Raw genomic sequence first — 19,804 nt, 5'->3', positions numbered from 1 at the left:
GCAAAGACTCCTATAGTTACATGTACATATAATACGGTTCATCTTGATAACTTGAATTTAATATAGTTCAGATATGCCTTGGACTAAAGTTCAGCAGGAACATTCATATGGACAATAACTGTTAAATATTATGAAAGCAATTGTTTCTTTTGCATGGCACTTCCCATAATGGAGACGGCTCTTGTGAACTTTAATTGCCAAAATGAAATAGACATACTTATTCAGTTTGTAACGCTTTAGTTTAGTTTTTTAAATATGCTATGGATGAAATTTCATTACAAAAAATAACAACAACAACGTAAAAAATATGTGTGTCTTACATTGCACCGCACTGCACACAAAACGAGATATATCGACCTATTAAGTTTAGAGTCACCTCTTTAAGTTTTTGCGATTAGTTTAAGTTTAAACCTATTTTATTTTAGCTCGATTGCATCGAAAGCCTCAGGCTTATTAAAACGCTCTCGCGTCCGTTTCCTTGGCCTAGAACCAGTTCTTGGTGTCTTTGGGGGAAATCTAAAGAAAATTCCCACAGTGGGGATCGAACCCATGACCTCCCCGTCCCTAGGCGGACACCATATCCATTACACCACGGCGACCTCCTCAAATTTTGCGATTGGGAATATGCCCGCATTACAGCTACATTAATGTTATGTGCCACAAAAGAGCACTGACATCATATCCACACAAACATAATCGTAAAAGGTGACCTTCAATCAAAAACCCAGCGTATTTGTGTCATTTTATTTGTAGTATTTGTTGCCTTTTATTTGTTGAAACAAAGTTGCATATTGTATTTAACAATTATTTGTGTTTCACTGCAAACCATGAAGAAAATGTGTTTATTAAATGTATATAGTTGCATTGCAATCGAACATAGGTTTAAGTAAAACTGTACAGCTGTTATTCACACATACTGACCGTATTCAAACAAGATCTCAGTCTGTTTACCTTGCAATTATCACTGACCGAAACTGGATCAAACAGATTTGTTAATAAGTTCAATTTGCATTCAAAGCTACCTACTGCACAAAATCACATACAAATATCACACAATTAATCCTCTGGTAAGACTTAATCAGTCATTATAATCTTTTTATCCATTGTTATGATTATTTACATGTACATGTATGCTTTTCCAAATAAAATATCCAAGAATCACTGACATTCAGAAAGTAATGAAAGAAAGTCAATACATGTAGCATGAAGGCTACATGTTAAATTAAGGTTAAATAACCTCATGTACACCTTAATTACCAATACAAAATCGAAAGCCAAACACGTGTGGACGAATTTAATCAGGCAGCTAATTGTCTTAAAAGGTTATGGGTGACTTAAACATTTGTTAATGTGTGTGATCATGTCTTCCTAATTTAGGTACAAACACTAAGTATAATTATGTGTCGTGTTCTGAGAAAACTGGGCTTACTGCTTGTGCGTAAAGTGTTGTCCCAGATTAGCCTGTGCAGTTCACACAGGCTAATCGGGGACAACACTTTCCGCTTTTATGGTATTTTTAGTTTGAAGGAAGTCCCTTCTTACCGAAAATCAGGTTTAAGGGGAAAGTGTCGTCCCTGATTAGCCTGTGCGGACTGCACAGGCTAATCTGGGACGACACTTTACGCACATGAATTAAGCCCAGTTTTCTCAGAACACGACACATATATGAGCCTCGTTCTGGGAAAACAGGGCTTAATGTCAGACTGTGTAAAGTGTCAGCCTAGATTAGCCTGTGCAGTCTGGTAGTTTGTTATTGCTAACATGTCCATGTATACAGTCATTGATTTCTAATTTTAATATTTGTTTAATAAAATGAATTCATATTTACTATCTTACAATCACGGTTCACCCTTGTGGCTTAATTCATGTACATCTGAGCTCCAAGTGGTTGCATATTAGGGATTAACAATGGTTAATAAAACAAATCCCTATAAATTAAATACCGGTAAACTTAAACTATTTATACAAATTATTAAAAAATTTACAACAAAAAAATGTTTCCATTTTTATTATTTATAATTAGCTGTCCACATCTCAAACTAACTTACCCAGAAATAAACTATTCAGTACTGTAATTTAGTTTCATAAAAACATTAAACATGCATTATTCTTAATGTTCAAAAAATATAATTAAAAATAGCTGACGTAAGCAAACAATAATTTGTGTGTTTAGTTTAGAAATTCAATTATTGCTATATACAATGTCATGACCAGTCAAATTGGTACACAAAGCTAATGCATTGTTTACAATAATTGAATTCCAACCTATATCATTATGTGTCTATTGAGCAAAACAATTCTGAATGGGTATTGTAGGAATTGATAAAGGGATACGAACATTTCTATGGTACATCTGACATTTAAAATCCAACATAAATAACATGAATAAGGTTGTTTGTTTTATGATTAGATGGTACATGACAACGGCTTTTATATCCCAACACAAATTAGATAACAAAAGGTGTTTGTTTATCAGGGCTTTCACTGAAAAATATAAGGCTTTTGAAATCATGATCACACATTTTTTTTTCATCTGTCACCATTTAAAAAAGAATTGGAAGCTCTTTTTCATCCACTTAATAAACAGTTTAACATCTATATATGTGAAATCTGGGATGTCAATAGAATTTGTCAGATGTCAGATGACCCAATGTTTGAAATGTAAATGTTTAGGGGTCAAAATAGTTAATACTTTAGTTATTTTGTTTCTGAATATTTGTAAACACTTTGCAAATGTTCTTTTGCATTATAAAACTGGAGAGATAAATATTATGCAAACAACACACATTGTGTGATAAAAATACATTTTTGAGTTTGCTTCTTTGTAATAATTTTGTGTCAAATTGATGTAAGGGCGATCATTTGAGGAGTCTTTCATAATGCTTGTATCAAGTTGAAGAAGCAGGATTCGGCTTCAATTGAAATCCCTGATACTATTGACAGAGTTTAAGTCCTACTTCTTAACTTTCAGTGTTTTCAAATACTCCATTCCCAAAATGGTCAAAAAAGCACTGAAATTGCTAGAGGCAGCAAAAGCCATGGTCTTATGATCAGGCATCATTGCAAAAGGCACATTTTAACACTGCTGATAGTGATGAAGGAAATTGTCACACTGTCCTAAAGAACCTTGTCAGAATCATGTACATGTAGTCATATATGTCCTTTCTGAGTTGTTTACCAATTACCATGCAAAACTACCTTTAGACATTACCCTGCAGTATTCTGTACCTACATAAACATGCTGTTAACACTGTAATTGTCTAATTATATTATGAGCTACAGATCAATAAGTGTCTGCAGATGTACATAAATGTACATGTACATACACATGTAGTGCACTTAATCAATCATATGTACATGTATACGTATAATGTTACTTAATATTAGTACTCATGTATAACGGCAAGTATCAATATTTATAAACAATATGTATGAATTAATATTTTCATTTAACGCACACATATAAGCCAGTAACTTGGCATATGCTATCAAATACATGTGATTAAATTTTGAACAACTTCAAACAAACCCAGTTGAGGTGTTTACTGTTAAGGTTGCATTTCTTTTTATAGCTGATTAATAAAAAAACATAGCTGCGTCTAGGCTACAACCTTAAAACAATCCCATAAATCTATGGAGCTTTACCCTAAAATGACATTATGCCCTAAGAATTTCATTACCCTATAAGTCACAGCATTTGAATGTTATCTTCTTCAACATACATTTTTTTCCCTTATAAAATTACTGTAGGCTAGCCCCACCACCCCCAGCCCTCTTACCCAGATAGATAAATACAGAATTCTGAAAGGAACTCTGATACATGTACATGTAAAATCAATGAGATGACTGAATAAATAAACCAATGCAGGAGCTTCAAGCCAGAGCTCAAACTAACCCCAGGAACTAATTAACACTGACTGATTGCAGGTACAGATAAGCCTCAAAGGATTCCTCCCAGAGAGATCCCAGTTTGCAAACATTGTATACACATGTATAATGGTATAGTGTCTTGTGGATAGGATTATCAAGAGAATCAAGCCATTAATTATGTGTAATGCACACTCCATGCTAATGGTAAATAAACTTATACATAATTAAACAGAAGTTGGTTACTGTTACAACTGACTGCCATATGGTTACAGAAGAAGTCACAGACATCAGCAGTGCTGAGGTGCATGTTCATGTAATGATGACCAAGTTCTATGTAATAAAAGGCATTGATTAGGAGATATGTTTACATTGTATCCAATGCTTTTTTTCACCATTTTGGGAATTGGGCCGGGCCCCTTTGAATTGGGAAAATTTGCGGCATTTTTACTTAAATTGGGGAAATTAGTGTTGCTGTTTTGCTAAAAAATGCTTCAAAATTGAGAATACAAGTGTTCTCAGTATTATATTTACTAAGTTTGATCTTATATGGATTGGAGATGAACAAAATATTTAGATCTTAATGATTATTTTTGATGGGAATTTTAGCTTTCATTTGGAGAAAATATATACTTTTTTCCATTGGAAATGGGCCAGGGCCTATTACCGGACCCAATTTTGAATGAAAAAAACACTGGTATCAGTGCAAACAAGACTATTGTCAAGCAATATGGTCCCCTACTGGTAAAACTCCACCGTTGTCAGATTTTTTTTATTTGTTGCCATAGCAACCAGAATTTTTGATGTAGGAACAAAATGAAATGAGGTGCATAATCTCCATATTGCCATCTATCCATGTTTCAAGTTTCATAAAAAAATATTAAGAACTTTTAAAGTAATTGCAGGATCCAGAAAAGTGTGACATACAGACAGACAGACAGACAGACTGACTGACTTACTGACTGACTGACTGACTGACTGACTGACTGACTGACTGACTGACTGACTGACTGACTGACTGACTGACTGACTGACTGACTGACACACAGAACGCAAACCATAAGTCCCCTCCGGTTTCACCGGTAGGGGACAATAATTCACAACTGCTTTGAACAATGAGTTGATACAAAATGTGACTCAATTGTTCTAATTATTTAGCTTTAGCTCACCGATTTCAAATGAAGCAGAATTCTCGTTTTTGATGCAAGCATTTTATCATTTTATCACTTTTAACTTAATTAAGTTAACTGCCTTTCATCATTTTGATGCATAGGTTATTTGAAAGCTAAATCAATAATTGATTATGTATTACATAAATAGTGTTAAATTGAATAGTATTTGACTAAAGTGAATAGTAAATAATAAATGTGGTCTGGAAAGTGTTCACAGGCCTTTTTTATTTGACCCAGTGACCTTAAATTTGACCCCAAATAACCCAGTCTCAAACCTGGCCAAGATATAACTTGGACCACCAATAAATCATTATGATTGAAGATTAGATATTGCCCATTGAGTGTTCACAAGGCAAATGCTGATGACACACATAACAAAAGCAAACCATGCATATATAAGCATGTTCAAACAAAATCATTGAAGATAGGCTCTATAAGTTTTTTAATGCATATAAGGAAAAATCAACAAAGTTATAGGTACCGTACATGGAAATCATAAAAATGTGCATGCATATGTTTCCTGTGTTTCATTAACTTTCAGATATGTAATTACTAAGGACAATTTGCAGAGTCATTCAGGCATAAAGTAATTGAATGTATAATTTGTAGTCTAACATAAACGTGTACCATGCTGTACAATGCAGTACAGTGTACCAGCAAAAAACACTACCTAAGCAGGTTATTAATTTTTGATTTTATGATATTTATACCTAACCAATGCCCCTCAGGGGACATGACATCACAACCTTTTCACACATCTGACAGACTGAGAGACAGTTACATGTGTGTATGCTTCAATACACAATTCAATATCCCACTGTTAGTTCAACTGGTAAGGTTGTGACAGGTAATGTAGAGACCAATTGGGATTGTTAATTATTGACTTTAATGATAAAATCAATCTTTACTCTTTTTTTGGAAAAATCAGTACAGCATAAATTGGTATTTTTAGTATTGCACTTTGGTCTCTTTTTTATTTTAGTTAAGAAAGCAATGTAATAAGGAAAGATTTACATGTATTATCAACTCAGTCTGTTCAATATTAATCAAACTGCTTAACTTATCAGGAAACATGTTTCAACATCAGGATTAAAATCATACAAAATATAATTTCTTGCAATAAATTGTGTGTGTATAGTTTCTAATTTTATCCCCAGTGTATTTGATTTAAATGAGTCATAACAAGCATATCCTGTATATCTGTCCAATTTCACACCGCAAGCTGTTACCTTGTGCTTTGTGAAATGCAATTGCATGGGTTTCTTAAACCTCTATGCATATTCATAATACAGTAAAAAGACCATAAGATTAATAAAGCTAATGATACGTCAAAACGATGAACATTTTTTTCTCATTTCAGTGACGTTAGCTGTCTGGTTTAAGTTGGTCTTAGAGTCGTTATCTCATAAATCCTGAAATTCCAGCCTCTGAAACTGAGGTCGCCATTTTGAATACATTTCCCGAACATTCTTTAGGATAAAACGCGTTCAATTACTTAAAAGTACAGCCCCTGATAGCAATAAACGAATCAATTAAAATCCAATTAAATACGAAACGTGCGTTTTAAATTGTGTCTCGAAAAGATGCGTTTGTTTACATTGAAAATCAGTGACCCAAATTCATGCCGACTTAACCGGCGAATTGTACGATCAAGCAACAAGTGTGAATTTACGCTTAATTCTGTGCAACCTTACCCATTTTTAATCCAAAGAATAGTTAAACTTCCAGGATAAGTCAAACCATTTCACACTAGCATTCCGGAAAGTGATGATAATCCAAATAGCACACTGGCACACTGATTAGCGAAACGTAACATCATCGAAATGTGTACCGAACGAATTGGACTATCTCATTTTTCGGACAGGGGGGAGAGGTGTATGCGGTTATTTTTAGATCTATTGATTTATTGATATTGTTTGCAAGAATGTATCGATTCAAGAATCTAATACAGGAAAAACATCAAGCTATATTGTTTTTTCGAATGATGGTATAATCTAATATTGGGGTACAAACAGAAGATATTGCTAGAGAGGTTAAAATAATGGACTCGCTCACGCATCTTCTGTCTCGCACCGCAAATCATGTATATCACGAAAGCATTTTCTCGAGCAGTTATTAGCTTTTTCATGACCGACTTGCCTTTTAATTGTTTTGTTTCATGATATTAATTATCAATTCAATAATTCAAAGTCAGAGATGAATTATCTGCATGTATTAGATAACTATGGATCTACTGTATTGTGTATGCATTTTTAAATATCTATATACTAACTTATAATGGATAGATCTTTGAGTAATATAATATTTGCTAATGAGTCGTATATGCCTTTAATATGTAAGATGTAAAGTTAATTTAACAACCTAGATTCATTCATTTGGAATATGTTTTACAATGAACATATTGATTATGATTTTACATATAAAATCAAAATCTATTTTTGACCGGGTAAATGGAAATATGAATATATATTCACGTAATGATTATGAACGACCAGTTTAAATAAAACAAAAGATGGTCAAGAAACAGCAATGTACTGAAACAATCAACAAAGTCATAGATCGGATACCGCAACAAGTGCGTAGCTTGAGGTTACATTGAGTCCGCAGGGAAAAATATTGCGGTGTAAAAATGACTTGAGGTTACTAGTATACATAAAGCGAATGATGATCAGATAACATATCAACGCAAGATCACACCACGTTTCGCCAAACAAAACACCATCCACGTAAACAGATTTGATCTTTTTAAAGGGCGTATTTATTGCGCGAAATTGACTGTGTGTACTCCTTGTTAATATGAATGCAGCCTCTGCAAAATGTACACGTTGAATGACATTATATCATTCACTGTATTTTTTTTATGGGTACAAACACAATATAAGTTAATATGCGCTTAAAAGAAAAATGAAAGCTCTTGTTCGTTTTCTGTTCAAAATTTAACATGGGCCACGGTTGATATTTAAATACGCTGCGTTTGGTTATGAACACTCTTACTCTAACTCTAAAAAAATCAACGAACGATATAAGAGTGGTATGACTTTTGTTATTTCGGAAAAAAAAACATGGCGTTTGTCACTTAATCGGTATCTTCGTGTAAGAAATAGCATATCATCATTATTTGCCTTTTAATGAATTTGTATTGATCTTTTTAGAGATGAGTAATATTTTCAGTTTAGAAAACGAATGAATTTGTTCACTTTTACTGCCTATATATATTTTGTAAGGGCGGCAACTACAACGATTTTTAAGAACGAAACTACACAGTTAGAACCCGATTTTCCGCACATTTCTAATGTTTTGACTGATTATCTTTCACCGACTCGCAAAAATAGCATCGTAACTTTACGGTGATATATTAAACACAGTTGTTAACAGCGGTATTTTTTGTCATATTATTTTACCAATATAACATTTCAATGTATACGCACTTGTAAAAATAATCAATGCATGCAGAGGTACATGTAAATTTAACCATTCGATTAAAAGTGATAGTTTGTGTCCGGCAATGGAAGCAAGTAGTTTTATTGGTAAAGAAGCAGTCGTTTTGATGCTGCGTAGTATGTGTGTTGTCTAGAGTGATAAATTCTAATTAAATTATTGTGTTACTCGTATGTATTCGCCATAGCCAATGGAACTTGACTTTAAGAAGAATGACGTTCCTTTTATCCAGTGAGCTCCTTAGACGTAAAGAAATTGTTTGTTTCCGCGAACCTCTGACCGACCGTATATTTTGTGTGCTTACCTTAAACATTTTTTTGAGGGGGGGGGGGGTGATGTTGGAATTTTGGTTATTTTTTCTAAATTCGCTTAATACTTAATAACTTTTTGACAAGTTTTGCTGCATTCGAATGGATGCGCTTCAATTACTTTACGTTTACTATGCGTAACTAAAGAAATACTGTTGTATAGAGATTTTGAAAATTGTATTATCCAATTTATTTGGAAATCGTAAAAAATACAACCGCTAAAAGTTTAGCCGAGCTTTCTTCCCTATAATTTGACGATGTTTGTTTTCGGCATAATGTAAGTCTCTGTGAAGTAGTTGAACATCTTTTTTCATATATTGTATGCTTTTATCAAGCTAAGGCAGTATACGTGTCAATTCCTTGGTTTTGTAAATTGCTAAGTATAACTTTTCATTATTCATTTACGTCTGTGTACTATTGTGATTATGAATTCGTAAAAACATTGTAGGTTAGTTAGAAATGATCTTCGCGGTTTCAAGATTAATAATGCAACTTTCCAAGTGACACAATTTGTGTTACAACAGATACTTGTTTTTATTGCTTGTACCATAGAAACCAGCTAGCAAATCCGACTCAACTGATTAACCTTTGTCTAGAGAATTTCGTGACTTTAGGCAAACGTCTAAAGACAACTTTCATACGTTCAGACCATTTCTGATCGAAAATTAACTGATACCTATGACAGTTTAACCACTCAAAATATCAAAACAAAATTACGCAAAAGGTTAATGCCGCTTTTTTTTTTAACAATGCACTGAATTCTCGAAAACAAAGAATTTAACCGGTATATCGTCAGTTTTACATCAGAGTTTAATTTAAAGCTCGTAATATTACGAGGAATAGGGTCTACGGTCCTCTTCCTTGGAACTTAAACAAAGGTCAGTTAATCTAACGGTCTGTAATTTATTTTCCAAGAACGTGCTTAGCAAACATTTCAGTATCGTTTATTTATATTGTTTGTTCACAATGAACATATTGGTTAGACTTTTAACATGTATTTTACAATCCTATTTTGATAAAAGAAACTTGAATCCCATGGGCGTAAATAAGTGTTATTGTTTAAGGCAATTCGACAGTCTTTGGAAAGCATTTATAGAAAAATGTCATCGCTGACTTGTTTCATGACCCCTCCACGGCAGCTTGATTGCTGCTATGGATACAGCACAGAATCTCAAATACTCAAGAAATACCGACTCAAACCCTGTCAGACATCTCACTTGATTAAAGGCCCTATAAAGGTGACAAATCTAATTTTTAGGCATATAAACTGGTCTAATTTTTAACGGATTTCAGTAACTCTTGCATAAAAAATGTTAATAACACAGCTTAGGTGCAACGTTGTCAATAATTATGGAAGATATACCCGTTATATAATTGGAAGAAATGTTTACAACTTTGCAACTAACGTGATGTGTATCCTCAAAGCGGTGACGTATGCAAAAAATAGCCGAAAGAAAATTCAATTTTAATTTTATTTTTAACATTTTTTTACAAGCAGAAAGAAACTTATTAGTTCACTACAAACGCTATAACCATTTAGAAGAGACCTACTTTGTGAGTAAAACCGAAAAACGTTGAAAATCAACGATATAGTTTTGGTGACGTGAGTCACTTTCACTTTCCCGAGTAAACAGCGATGTAAATAAACTGATTGTTTGTAAACACAATTGACTTGGAGGACACTGTATTTTGAGCTCAAAACAAGTTGTATTGCTCATTTTTATGGTAATGTCCAATAGCATATGTATATTGTTTTTTGATAACCTTTATAAATAAAATATGAAAACAATATTTAAAAATCGGTAAATAATTACGGATCGTCACCTTTATAGGGCCTTTAAAGGGACTTTTTCACAGATTTTAGCATGTATTGAATTTGACATTAAATGCTTTATATTGGTAAATGTAAACATTGGATCTAGAAAGCACCATTAAAAACAAACAAGAATACAATTAAACAAGAACAAAGGTAACCCTCAACTGGGACCGAACCGCTGCATGGCCCCTGGAGTAAAAGTTTATCGTATAGACCACTTGGTAATCCGTGCTCATACAATGTGTGGTGTATTGTATATTTTATATAATCAATCCTTGTAGTATCACAAAATATAACGACAACAACAGAACTCTCTAAATTATTCAATCGTTTCGCCTCGCAACGCTTTATAATGTTCAGGTTCTTAAATCGTCAAAAGATGCATATAATGGATATTTCAGAGCATGTAAATGTTCAAGTGATATTATGGGCACTTTTCACTGTTAAATTGACCTGAAAAGAATGAACAGGTCAAAAGAGCTAGTTAAAATATGGTTACTGACCAATTATCTGCAACTCATCTTGCTACCCGTTGTTTATAAAAATATATTTTATATTTGATATTCTTACGTGACCCACCCAGTCCTCTAAGCCGAAATTATCCGTAAAACAAATTCGTGTCTTTGTGTCGTATGAACGAATCTGCACTAAATTTAAAATTAGGTTCACATTGTACATGCATGATCAGTTGTCAAACGAAAGTACGATTGATATTTAAATGCATTATTATTCTCTTTCCGGGTTATTGTTTTAGTGTGTTGATGCTGCATTAACAAATATAAGTGTATATGAAGTGAAACCATCAAAAGTAAACAACGGTTGCGATAGACACCTATAAACTGTTAGATGCCCATAATATCACTTCCAGTATTACTGTTTTCTCACAAATATCATAACTACAACGAAAATTTGCTAATCTGAAACTTTTTTAAATATTATTTTCCATAAATTTACATAAACGTGAAAAGGCCCATTTAAACAACATCAATATATATGTACGAACAACCACAATCGTTTTCGTATTCATTTTTTCAAATATTTTTACTCAACGATAATTGTTGGGAACATAAACTATCAACTGATATTTGATAAGAGATTGGCTATGTATATATAGATATTGATTTTACAGGTATGTCCGATTTACGACAACAATGAAGGCATATATATTTAACAAATATTACGAGTAGATATCATACATTGTTGCAAAATATAATTATCTTTAAATTGTTCGCCATATTTCATATTTTGTTCAATAAGTATTACATTTTACGACACCAAGTTAATATTAAACAATTATGTTAAAGGGACCGTCAATCACGAATGACGAAAAAAAGAAAGCTTGTAAAATACCGTTTTTTTGCAATTATTTTCAGTATATTCGGTAATAAAACTTGTGCGATGTGAAATCGAAAGTACATCGCGAAAATAGAACATAACGATAAACACACTATAAATAACGCAAGTAAATTGATGATTTTATATATAAAATATACAATTCACTACGCATGCACAATTTGCATTCCTGGGTTTACCACGTGACGATGATCAGTCTACTGGCGTTATTTATAGTTAACTGGTAGTTATATACCTAGTACCTGTACCCAGTAAAATTTATTACCGAATATACTGACAATATGATGACTTAACAACTTTTTTCAAGTAATGTTATATACCAGTCGTGATATTTTAATCAATATAAACTAATAATTGTAAAAAATACAGTATTTTAGAACTTTTCTTTTTTTAATCATTCGTGGTTGACGGTCCCTTTAAGTAAATTCACACGTATTGAACCAATCTCTCTCTGACACGACTGTTTCATTCCATTTATGCGAGAGCATGGGACGACAACTCTCGTAGAGATTGGTATTGAACATGTTTTAATAGTCTGGAATGTACCTATATCATTTAGACTCTTGATAAACCATTGATAGATGTGTTACATAGTTGCTGTTCTACATGTTTCAAACGGTCTGGGCTATACCGTGCAAGGTATTTTATTGCCAATTTGTGGAAAATTTGAAATCGAAAGTTCATTTTATTTTGAATTGTTATTTTTAATTGTTATAACATAGAAGTTAAAAGACAAATTGTTGGGGCGGATATTGATCTTTTCGTAAGTAGTATACTTATTTAATGCACAGGTATTGGGCGCGTGGCCTAGTCACTATCAATATGCCATAAAACAACTTTTTTCATCTATATTACGATATGATGTTCGTATATTTTTTAAAGATTTTTCGTTTTTATCAGACTATATGTGTTATGAGAACATTTGTCTAATACTGGTACAAACATTGTATATTTCTTGTTATCTAAGACTAGTGACACGTATATATTACAAGTAAACGCACTCAACTTGCTATATTTACTGTTAATTAAAGATAGGTACTCGTAGCATGGCGACCCATGTGGATGTGTGCGGATTTTGTTTCATAAAGCCCGTATTTGGATTTTGTGAGAACTGTAGTCTACGACTTTGTGACACTTGTTTTACTGTCCATACGAAAGCATCCGGTCATATTACTTTCTCGTTGGATAAAACACTCTCTGATACCGTAGCAACAGTTGTCCGAAAATCGGACATCCACGAGCAAAAATGCTCATCACATACAACCGAAAACCTTTCCTTTTATTGTGAATACCATGATACACCTATTTGTGGGCGCTGTATGCGGTTGAACCACTCATCTTGCCTCAAAAGTGTGATAGACCTTCATGATATATCATTTAATGAACAACTGACAAACGAACGTCTTTCACATTTTGACGAATTAAAGGAAGAGATACAAGTGATAGAAGGAAGTATCACGGAAAACATCAAAACAGTAGACGATTTAAAAGAAACGTACATGAATGCAATAAAGGCTTATCGCAAGAGACTCGATGATAGGCTGAACATGTTGCAGTCAAAAATAGAAAGTGCCGGAAAAAGTAAATGCGACGCAAACGTCGAAAGACTGCAAAATATTGCAGACAAATGTAAGGAAACATACGCCCGTATTGACAAGAAACGAAACCTGATTGAAGAATTATTAAGATACAAACATGAGCGCAACCTATTTATTATTTCAAAGGGACTTTATAAAGAAATAACGGAAATAAAAGGAGTTGTAAGACAAGCAAAGCTAGACAACCACGTCGTTCAATTCGGTTTTGTGGAGAATTCATCACTGGACAGAACACTGCTAAACGACATTCACGAGTTTGGAACGCTTCAAGAGACTTGTGATGGAAGTGAAATGGAAACTGAAACAACACTTGAAGTAGAGGTTAGGTTTTACTTACATTGATTTTCTTCGCACACAATATTAATTGTTCCAATTTACTTACATTGTTTTTCTTCGCAGACAATATTAATTGTTCCAATTCAGATTCTATGGAATCGACATTTAGAAAATGTAAATAAGATTTAAATATTTCGACGTATTGAAAATGTAATGGCGTTGTGACTTTCTTCTCTAAATTTATTTGTCACATCTGGCATGATAGAGACTTAGGCGTGAGTACTTAAGGTAAATCCCAATGTTATTATTATATATATAATACACATTATTAAATATCTATAAGAATATAAATATCTACTGTATCTGTACCTACATAGAAATAAGGCTGATTGCCTAACCCGTGTTTTTAGGATGATATAGTTATATGAGTAATATGAAGATTCGCTTTGATGTAACAGAAGATCGTAAATACTAATGAAATACCAAATGAGACGACTATATGCATATAAATGCTCAATGATGCGGGCGTGACAATGGCAAAACGTTATTTTGTTGAATGTCATATATGTTTATCATTTCTTTATTTTCAGGACAATGTGCATGAATCGGTAAGTATCAATACTCCATCTTTACCTTGATTATATGTTTTTGAAGCATAATTATCTAAAAAAGTTCTTGTAGTTAAAGCTGTATAAACATAATTCTGCGTTAAAACGATGATTGTATTAAAATGCGTGCGTTTATTTTCTTCATATATTTAATTTATGTTTAGTTTATGTAAGTGTTTCTTTGCGCTTATGCTATATAATTCATTGTTGGTGCCGAATTAGAGAAATTGTATCTGGTGGCGCCTAAAATATGATAATAATGCGATCTTTGGTTAACCATATTATCTCTTTTTTTTCTTGTCAAGCCGGAAAACATTTTCCAACAAGGAACCCACCATGTATTTGTTTTAGCTGTCTTCTTCTTTACAATTTCGTAAATTAATTGCAACTTATAAGACTAAAGACACTGACGATAACTTCAACCTAAGCTAAGCTCTGTAATGGTCTCTTACATGTACGGCATTCAAAAAGTTTGATTTTCTGCCTTCTTCGAAGCTAAAAATATTTTTAATTAAAACTGTAGGTTTTAAAGGGACTTGCTTTAAGGTTTTCTTATAAAAATGCCATTATATATGTTTACTAAGAAATCCATGATGTTTTGAATAGTTATAACTAATTATAATAACACGAAAAAAGATGATTAAAAACTCGCCTAACCCGGAATACGAAGATATGACCTCTGGAAGCCAATGAGCTAACTCTGCACCACGCAGGCTTTAGAATATCAAAGCGAAACATAAACGTTGTCTTCGTTCTGAACCTTTTGTTGAAAAGCGTATGATATATACGTACGCATGATGTTTTTACCCATTTTGAATGATGATTATCCAATAATGAACCCGTATTTAAACAAAAACAGTTTTTCTTAGTCAAAAGCGTTATTTCGCATGTTTAATGTATGGTTCATTTTTGAATCCATGACAACTAATTTGAAATTCGTCAATATACCAAACTTTGAACATGTCCTTTAAAAGTTTTTACACTATACAAAAATTAGTTTGAATACGAAATGAATAAAGAACATGCTTATTTTATTTCAAGTTAATTATTAAAGGGGCCTTTTCACAGATTTTGACATGTTTTGAAGTTTTTCCTTTAATGCGTTATATTGATAAATGTTAACATTAGATAAAAAGCTCCAGTAAAAAATCAAGAATAAAATTTAAAAAAAGAAAGAAAGGTAACCCTCAACAGGGCTCGAACTACAGGCCCCTGGATTCCTGGAGTTAACAGTCTTCTACTTAGACCACTCGGCCATCCTTCCGGTGTATTTTATACTTAATATAAGCAATCCTCGTAGTTTCACAAAATATAACGACAACAATAAAACTCCAAAATTATTAATTCGTTTCGCGTTGCAACGCTTTATAATTTTAGGGTTTATAAATCTCTTGTTTCATTCAGAAAACACTGTGCCTAACAGTATACGTTTACATTTCAAGCAATCAGTGCTTACTAAAAATATGATTGTTTTCGAAATCGCCATGACTGGTCCCGAAGTATTTTTAACGTCAATGTATTGGTTTTATTTCGTACATATATTGGATTATGATTATTGTATTCGAATTGAATACCAGACACCGTTTACGTAAAATATATTCGTAGGTTGTAAACAACAAACGTATACAACATAATTGTTTAACCCAATGTCAATCTTTGTATATGCAAATCCAGCGCATACGTGTCGTCACTTCTTACTTTGTTATAACATTTGACACACATTCGACACGCATGTATCGAGTGGTTTGTTACATAACATCCTTTGTATCAGTTTGTTTATCCATTATGAGGTGTTCAACACGTTTCTTGTAATTGCTATTTGTTTATAAAGCTGATTTTAACCAACGCGGTGTAAAACTTTAGACAGAAGTTGAGAACGCATGCCTTGTTGGAAACATGACACATCACAATAAAACTGTACACGCAATACCGTCATTAAAACGTATGGAAGCCGATTTTAAAAATCAAATACGCCTCTGTTTACACAACATTTATGTTGTAAACAATACATTGTATCACGGTTGTTGTAATGTCAATGAATGCATTTGCAATCACTATTTGTATTTTTTTTATCTGTCAAAGGACCGGAAGTTTATTTTAATACCTGGGTGGAGAAATTGTCATGATGAGTAGGTTTTAATGTGTTTTTTCGACATAATTATACCCCCATTACCATTGGTAATGTGGGCTATATAGGAGTCAATTTGTCGGTCCCGAAAATGTCATCCGATCTTCACTAAACTTGGTCAGATGTTGTGTCTAGATGATGTCTGGGTCAAGTTTGAATATGGGTCATGCCGGGTCCAAAACTAGGTCACGGGGTCACTGAATGCGTTTAAAACCGAAAGTTTGTCCGGACCATAACTATGTCATTAATTATTTTAAAATGACTTGGAACATATGTTCACCCTCATAGGACGATGTGTCATGCGAAAGAAGTACGTCAGTATCTCCAATGTCAAGGTCACACTTGGAGTTCAAAGGTCAAATGCATGTCCGGGCCATAACTATGTCATTATTGTGAGATTTTAAAATTAATCGGTACATTTGTTTACAATCATTGGACGGTGTGTCATGCCTAAGAATTACATCGATAACTCCAAGGTCACAATTTGAGTTCAAAGGTAAAAAATGGGCATAAATGATCTTGTCCGGGCCCTAACTATGTCATTCATTGTGAGATTTTAAAATTACTCGGTACATTTGTTCAAAATCATTGGGCGGTGTGTCATGCAAAATAATTACGTCGATATCTTCAAGGTCAAGGTCACACATTTTAAAATCATTTGGCACATTTTTTCACCATCATTGGACGGTGTATCATGGCAAAGAATTACGTCGATATCTCCAAGGTCAAGGTCACACTTTTAGTTTCAATGTTAAAAATTGCCATAAATGAGCTTGTCCGGGCCATAACTGTGTCGTTCATTGTGCCCCCCCCCCCCACCTTTCGAAGAAGAGGGGGTATATTGTTTTGCTCATGTCGGTCCGTCCGTCCACCAGATGGTTTCCGGATGATAACTCAAGAGCGCTTATGCCAAGGATCACGAAACTTCATAGGTACATTGATCATGACTCGCAGATGACTCCAATTGATTTTTAGGTCACTAGGTCTAAGGTCAAGGTCACAATGACCCAAAATAGTAAAATAGTTTCCGGATGATAACTCAAGAACACTTATGCCTAGGATCATGAAACTTCATAGATACATTGATCATGACTCGCAGATGACCCCTATTGATTTTCAGGTCACTAGGTCAAAGGTCAAGGTCACGGTGACCCAAAGCAGTAAAATGGTTTCCGGATGATAACTCAAGAACGCTTATGCCTAGGATCACGAAACTTCATAGCTACATTGATCATGACTCGCAGATAACCCCTATAGATTTTCAGGTCACTAGGTCAAGGTCACGATGACCCGAAATAGTAAAATGGTTTCCGGATGATAACTCAAGAACGCTTAGGCCTAGGATCATGAAACTTCATAGGTACATTGATTGTAACTAGTAGATGACCCCTATTGAATTTCAGGTCACTAGGTCTAAGGTCAAGGTCACGATGACCCAAAATAGTGAAATGGTTTCTGGATGATAACTCAAGAACGCTTAGGCCTAGGATCATGAAACTTCATAGGTACATTGATCATGACTCGTAGATGACCCCTATTGATTTTCAGGTCACTAGGTCAAAGGTCAAGGTCACAGTGACCCGAAATAGTAAAATGGTTTCAAGATGATAACTCAAGAACGCTTATGCCTAGGATCATGAAACTTCATAGGTACATTGATCATGACTCGAAGATGACATCTATTGATTTTCAGGTCACTAGGTCAAAGGTCAAGGTCACGATGACCTGAAATAGTAAAATGGTTTCTGGATGATAACTCAAGAACGCTTATGCCTAGGATCATAAAACTTCATAGGTACAATGATCATGACTTGCAGATAACCCCTTTTGATTTTCAGGTGACCGTGACCTTGACTTTGTGAAATAGTAAAATGGTTTCTGAATGATAACTCAAAAACGCTATTGCCTAGGTTCATGAAACTTCATAGGTTCATTGATCATGACTCGCAGATGACCTCTATTGATTATCAGGTCACTAGGTCAAAGGTCAAGGTCACAGTGCCAAAAACGTATTCACACAATGGCTGTCAAGGTCACGGTGACTCAACTTAGAAAAATGGTTTCCGGATGATAACTCAAGAATGCTTATGCCTAGAATCATGAAACTTCATAGGTACATTGATCATGACTCGCAGATGAAGTTATGATGAAACTTGACCAGGATGTTTGTCTGGACAATATCAAGGTCAAGTTTGACATTTGGTAAAGATTGAATGAACCGACTCCTCTCAGGTGAGCGAACTAGGGCCATCTTGGCCCTCTTGTTTAAATCATTCCAAAATTATTCCTAACAATTCAAGTGAATACATTGGTTATGCTCAGGGATGTGATACTTGCAGCTAATTTTCACCTTTTAATGCCATGCTAGTTGAACAAATATTTTTAGAGAATATTGTTCAAAATGAGAATATTTGTAAACCTTGCAATGGGTTAAGATTTTTAAATCCCCTTCACATTTCTGTACATAATAATTTCGAAAAGGAAACATTACTTCACACTCACTTTTGCCTTTTCCGGTTGATTCTAGACTGGTTCAGATATGGTGCCAAAAAAGCTTGAGGATGAAGACTGGTTCCATGGAGTCCTTCCTCGGGATGCACTGCTGCGTCTGCTCACGCAGGACGGGGATTTCCTCGTGCGAGAAAATAAAAACAAGCAAACAAATGAGGTCCAGTATGTGCTGTCAGCATATTGGACAGGGCACCGACACTTCATTATACAGTGGGTCGATGTAAGTATGGACAGGGCACGGGCACTTTATTATACAGTGGGTCGATGTAAGTATGGACAGGGCACCGGCACTTTATTATACAGTGGGTCGATGTAAGTATTGTTAGAGCACCAGCACTTTATTATACAGTTGGTTGATGTAAGTATTGATAGGGCACCGACACTTTATTATACAGTGGGTTGATGTTAGTATGGACAGGGCTCCGACGATTTATTATACAGTGGGTCGATGTAAGTATGGACAGGGCACCGGCACTTTATTATACAGGGGGTTGATGTAAGTATGGACAGGGCACCGGCACTTTATTATACAGTGGGTCGATGTAAGTATGGACAGAGCTCCGACACTTTATTATACAGTGGGTTGATGTAAGTATGGACAGGGCACTGGCACATTATTATACAGTGGGTTGATGTAAGTATAAACAAGGCACGGACACTTTATTATACAATGGGTCGATGTAAGTATGGACAGGGCTTCGACACTTTATTAAACAGTGGGTTGATGTA

General features: G+C 34.2%; 2 protein-coding genes across 11 annotated transcripts in view; one reads left to right on the top strand and one right to left on the bottom strand.

Moving 5' to 3' along the window:
• LOC127842799 (uncharacterized) overlaps positions 1-19,804 on the bottom strand; it is a 290,851-nt gene that overhangs the window by 96,327 nt on the left and 174,720 nt on the right. The window lies entirely within an intron of this gene.
• LOC127842801 (ubiquitin carboxyl-terminal hydrolase 15-like) overlaps positions 12,442-19,804 on the top strand; it is a 240,426-nt gene continuing 233,063 nt past the window's right edge. The window contains exon 1 of one of the 2 annotated variants that reach the window (XM_052372523.1): positions 12,442-12,593. Coding sequence is in view for 1 of the 2 variants with exons in the window: in XM_052372525.1 (XP_052228485.1) it covers positions 13,001-13,873 (873 nt within the window). In the remaining variant the exon portion in view is untranslated. Of the gene's footprint in view, positions 12,594-12,979; positions 13,874-19,804 lie in introns of those variants that run through there. The other variant, XM_052372525.1, reaches the window with a different exon arrangement.

This window comes from Dreissena polymorpha, chromosome 8 (assembly GCF_020536995.1).
Source record: "Dreissena polymorpha isolate Duluth1 chromosome 8, UMN_Dpol_1.0, whole genome shotgun sequence".
NCBI lineage: Eukaryota > Metazoa > Mollusca > Bivalvia > Myida > Dreissenidae > Dreissena > Dreissena polymorpha.
This window is presented reverse-complemented; position numbering and strand designations above follow the sequence as displayed.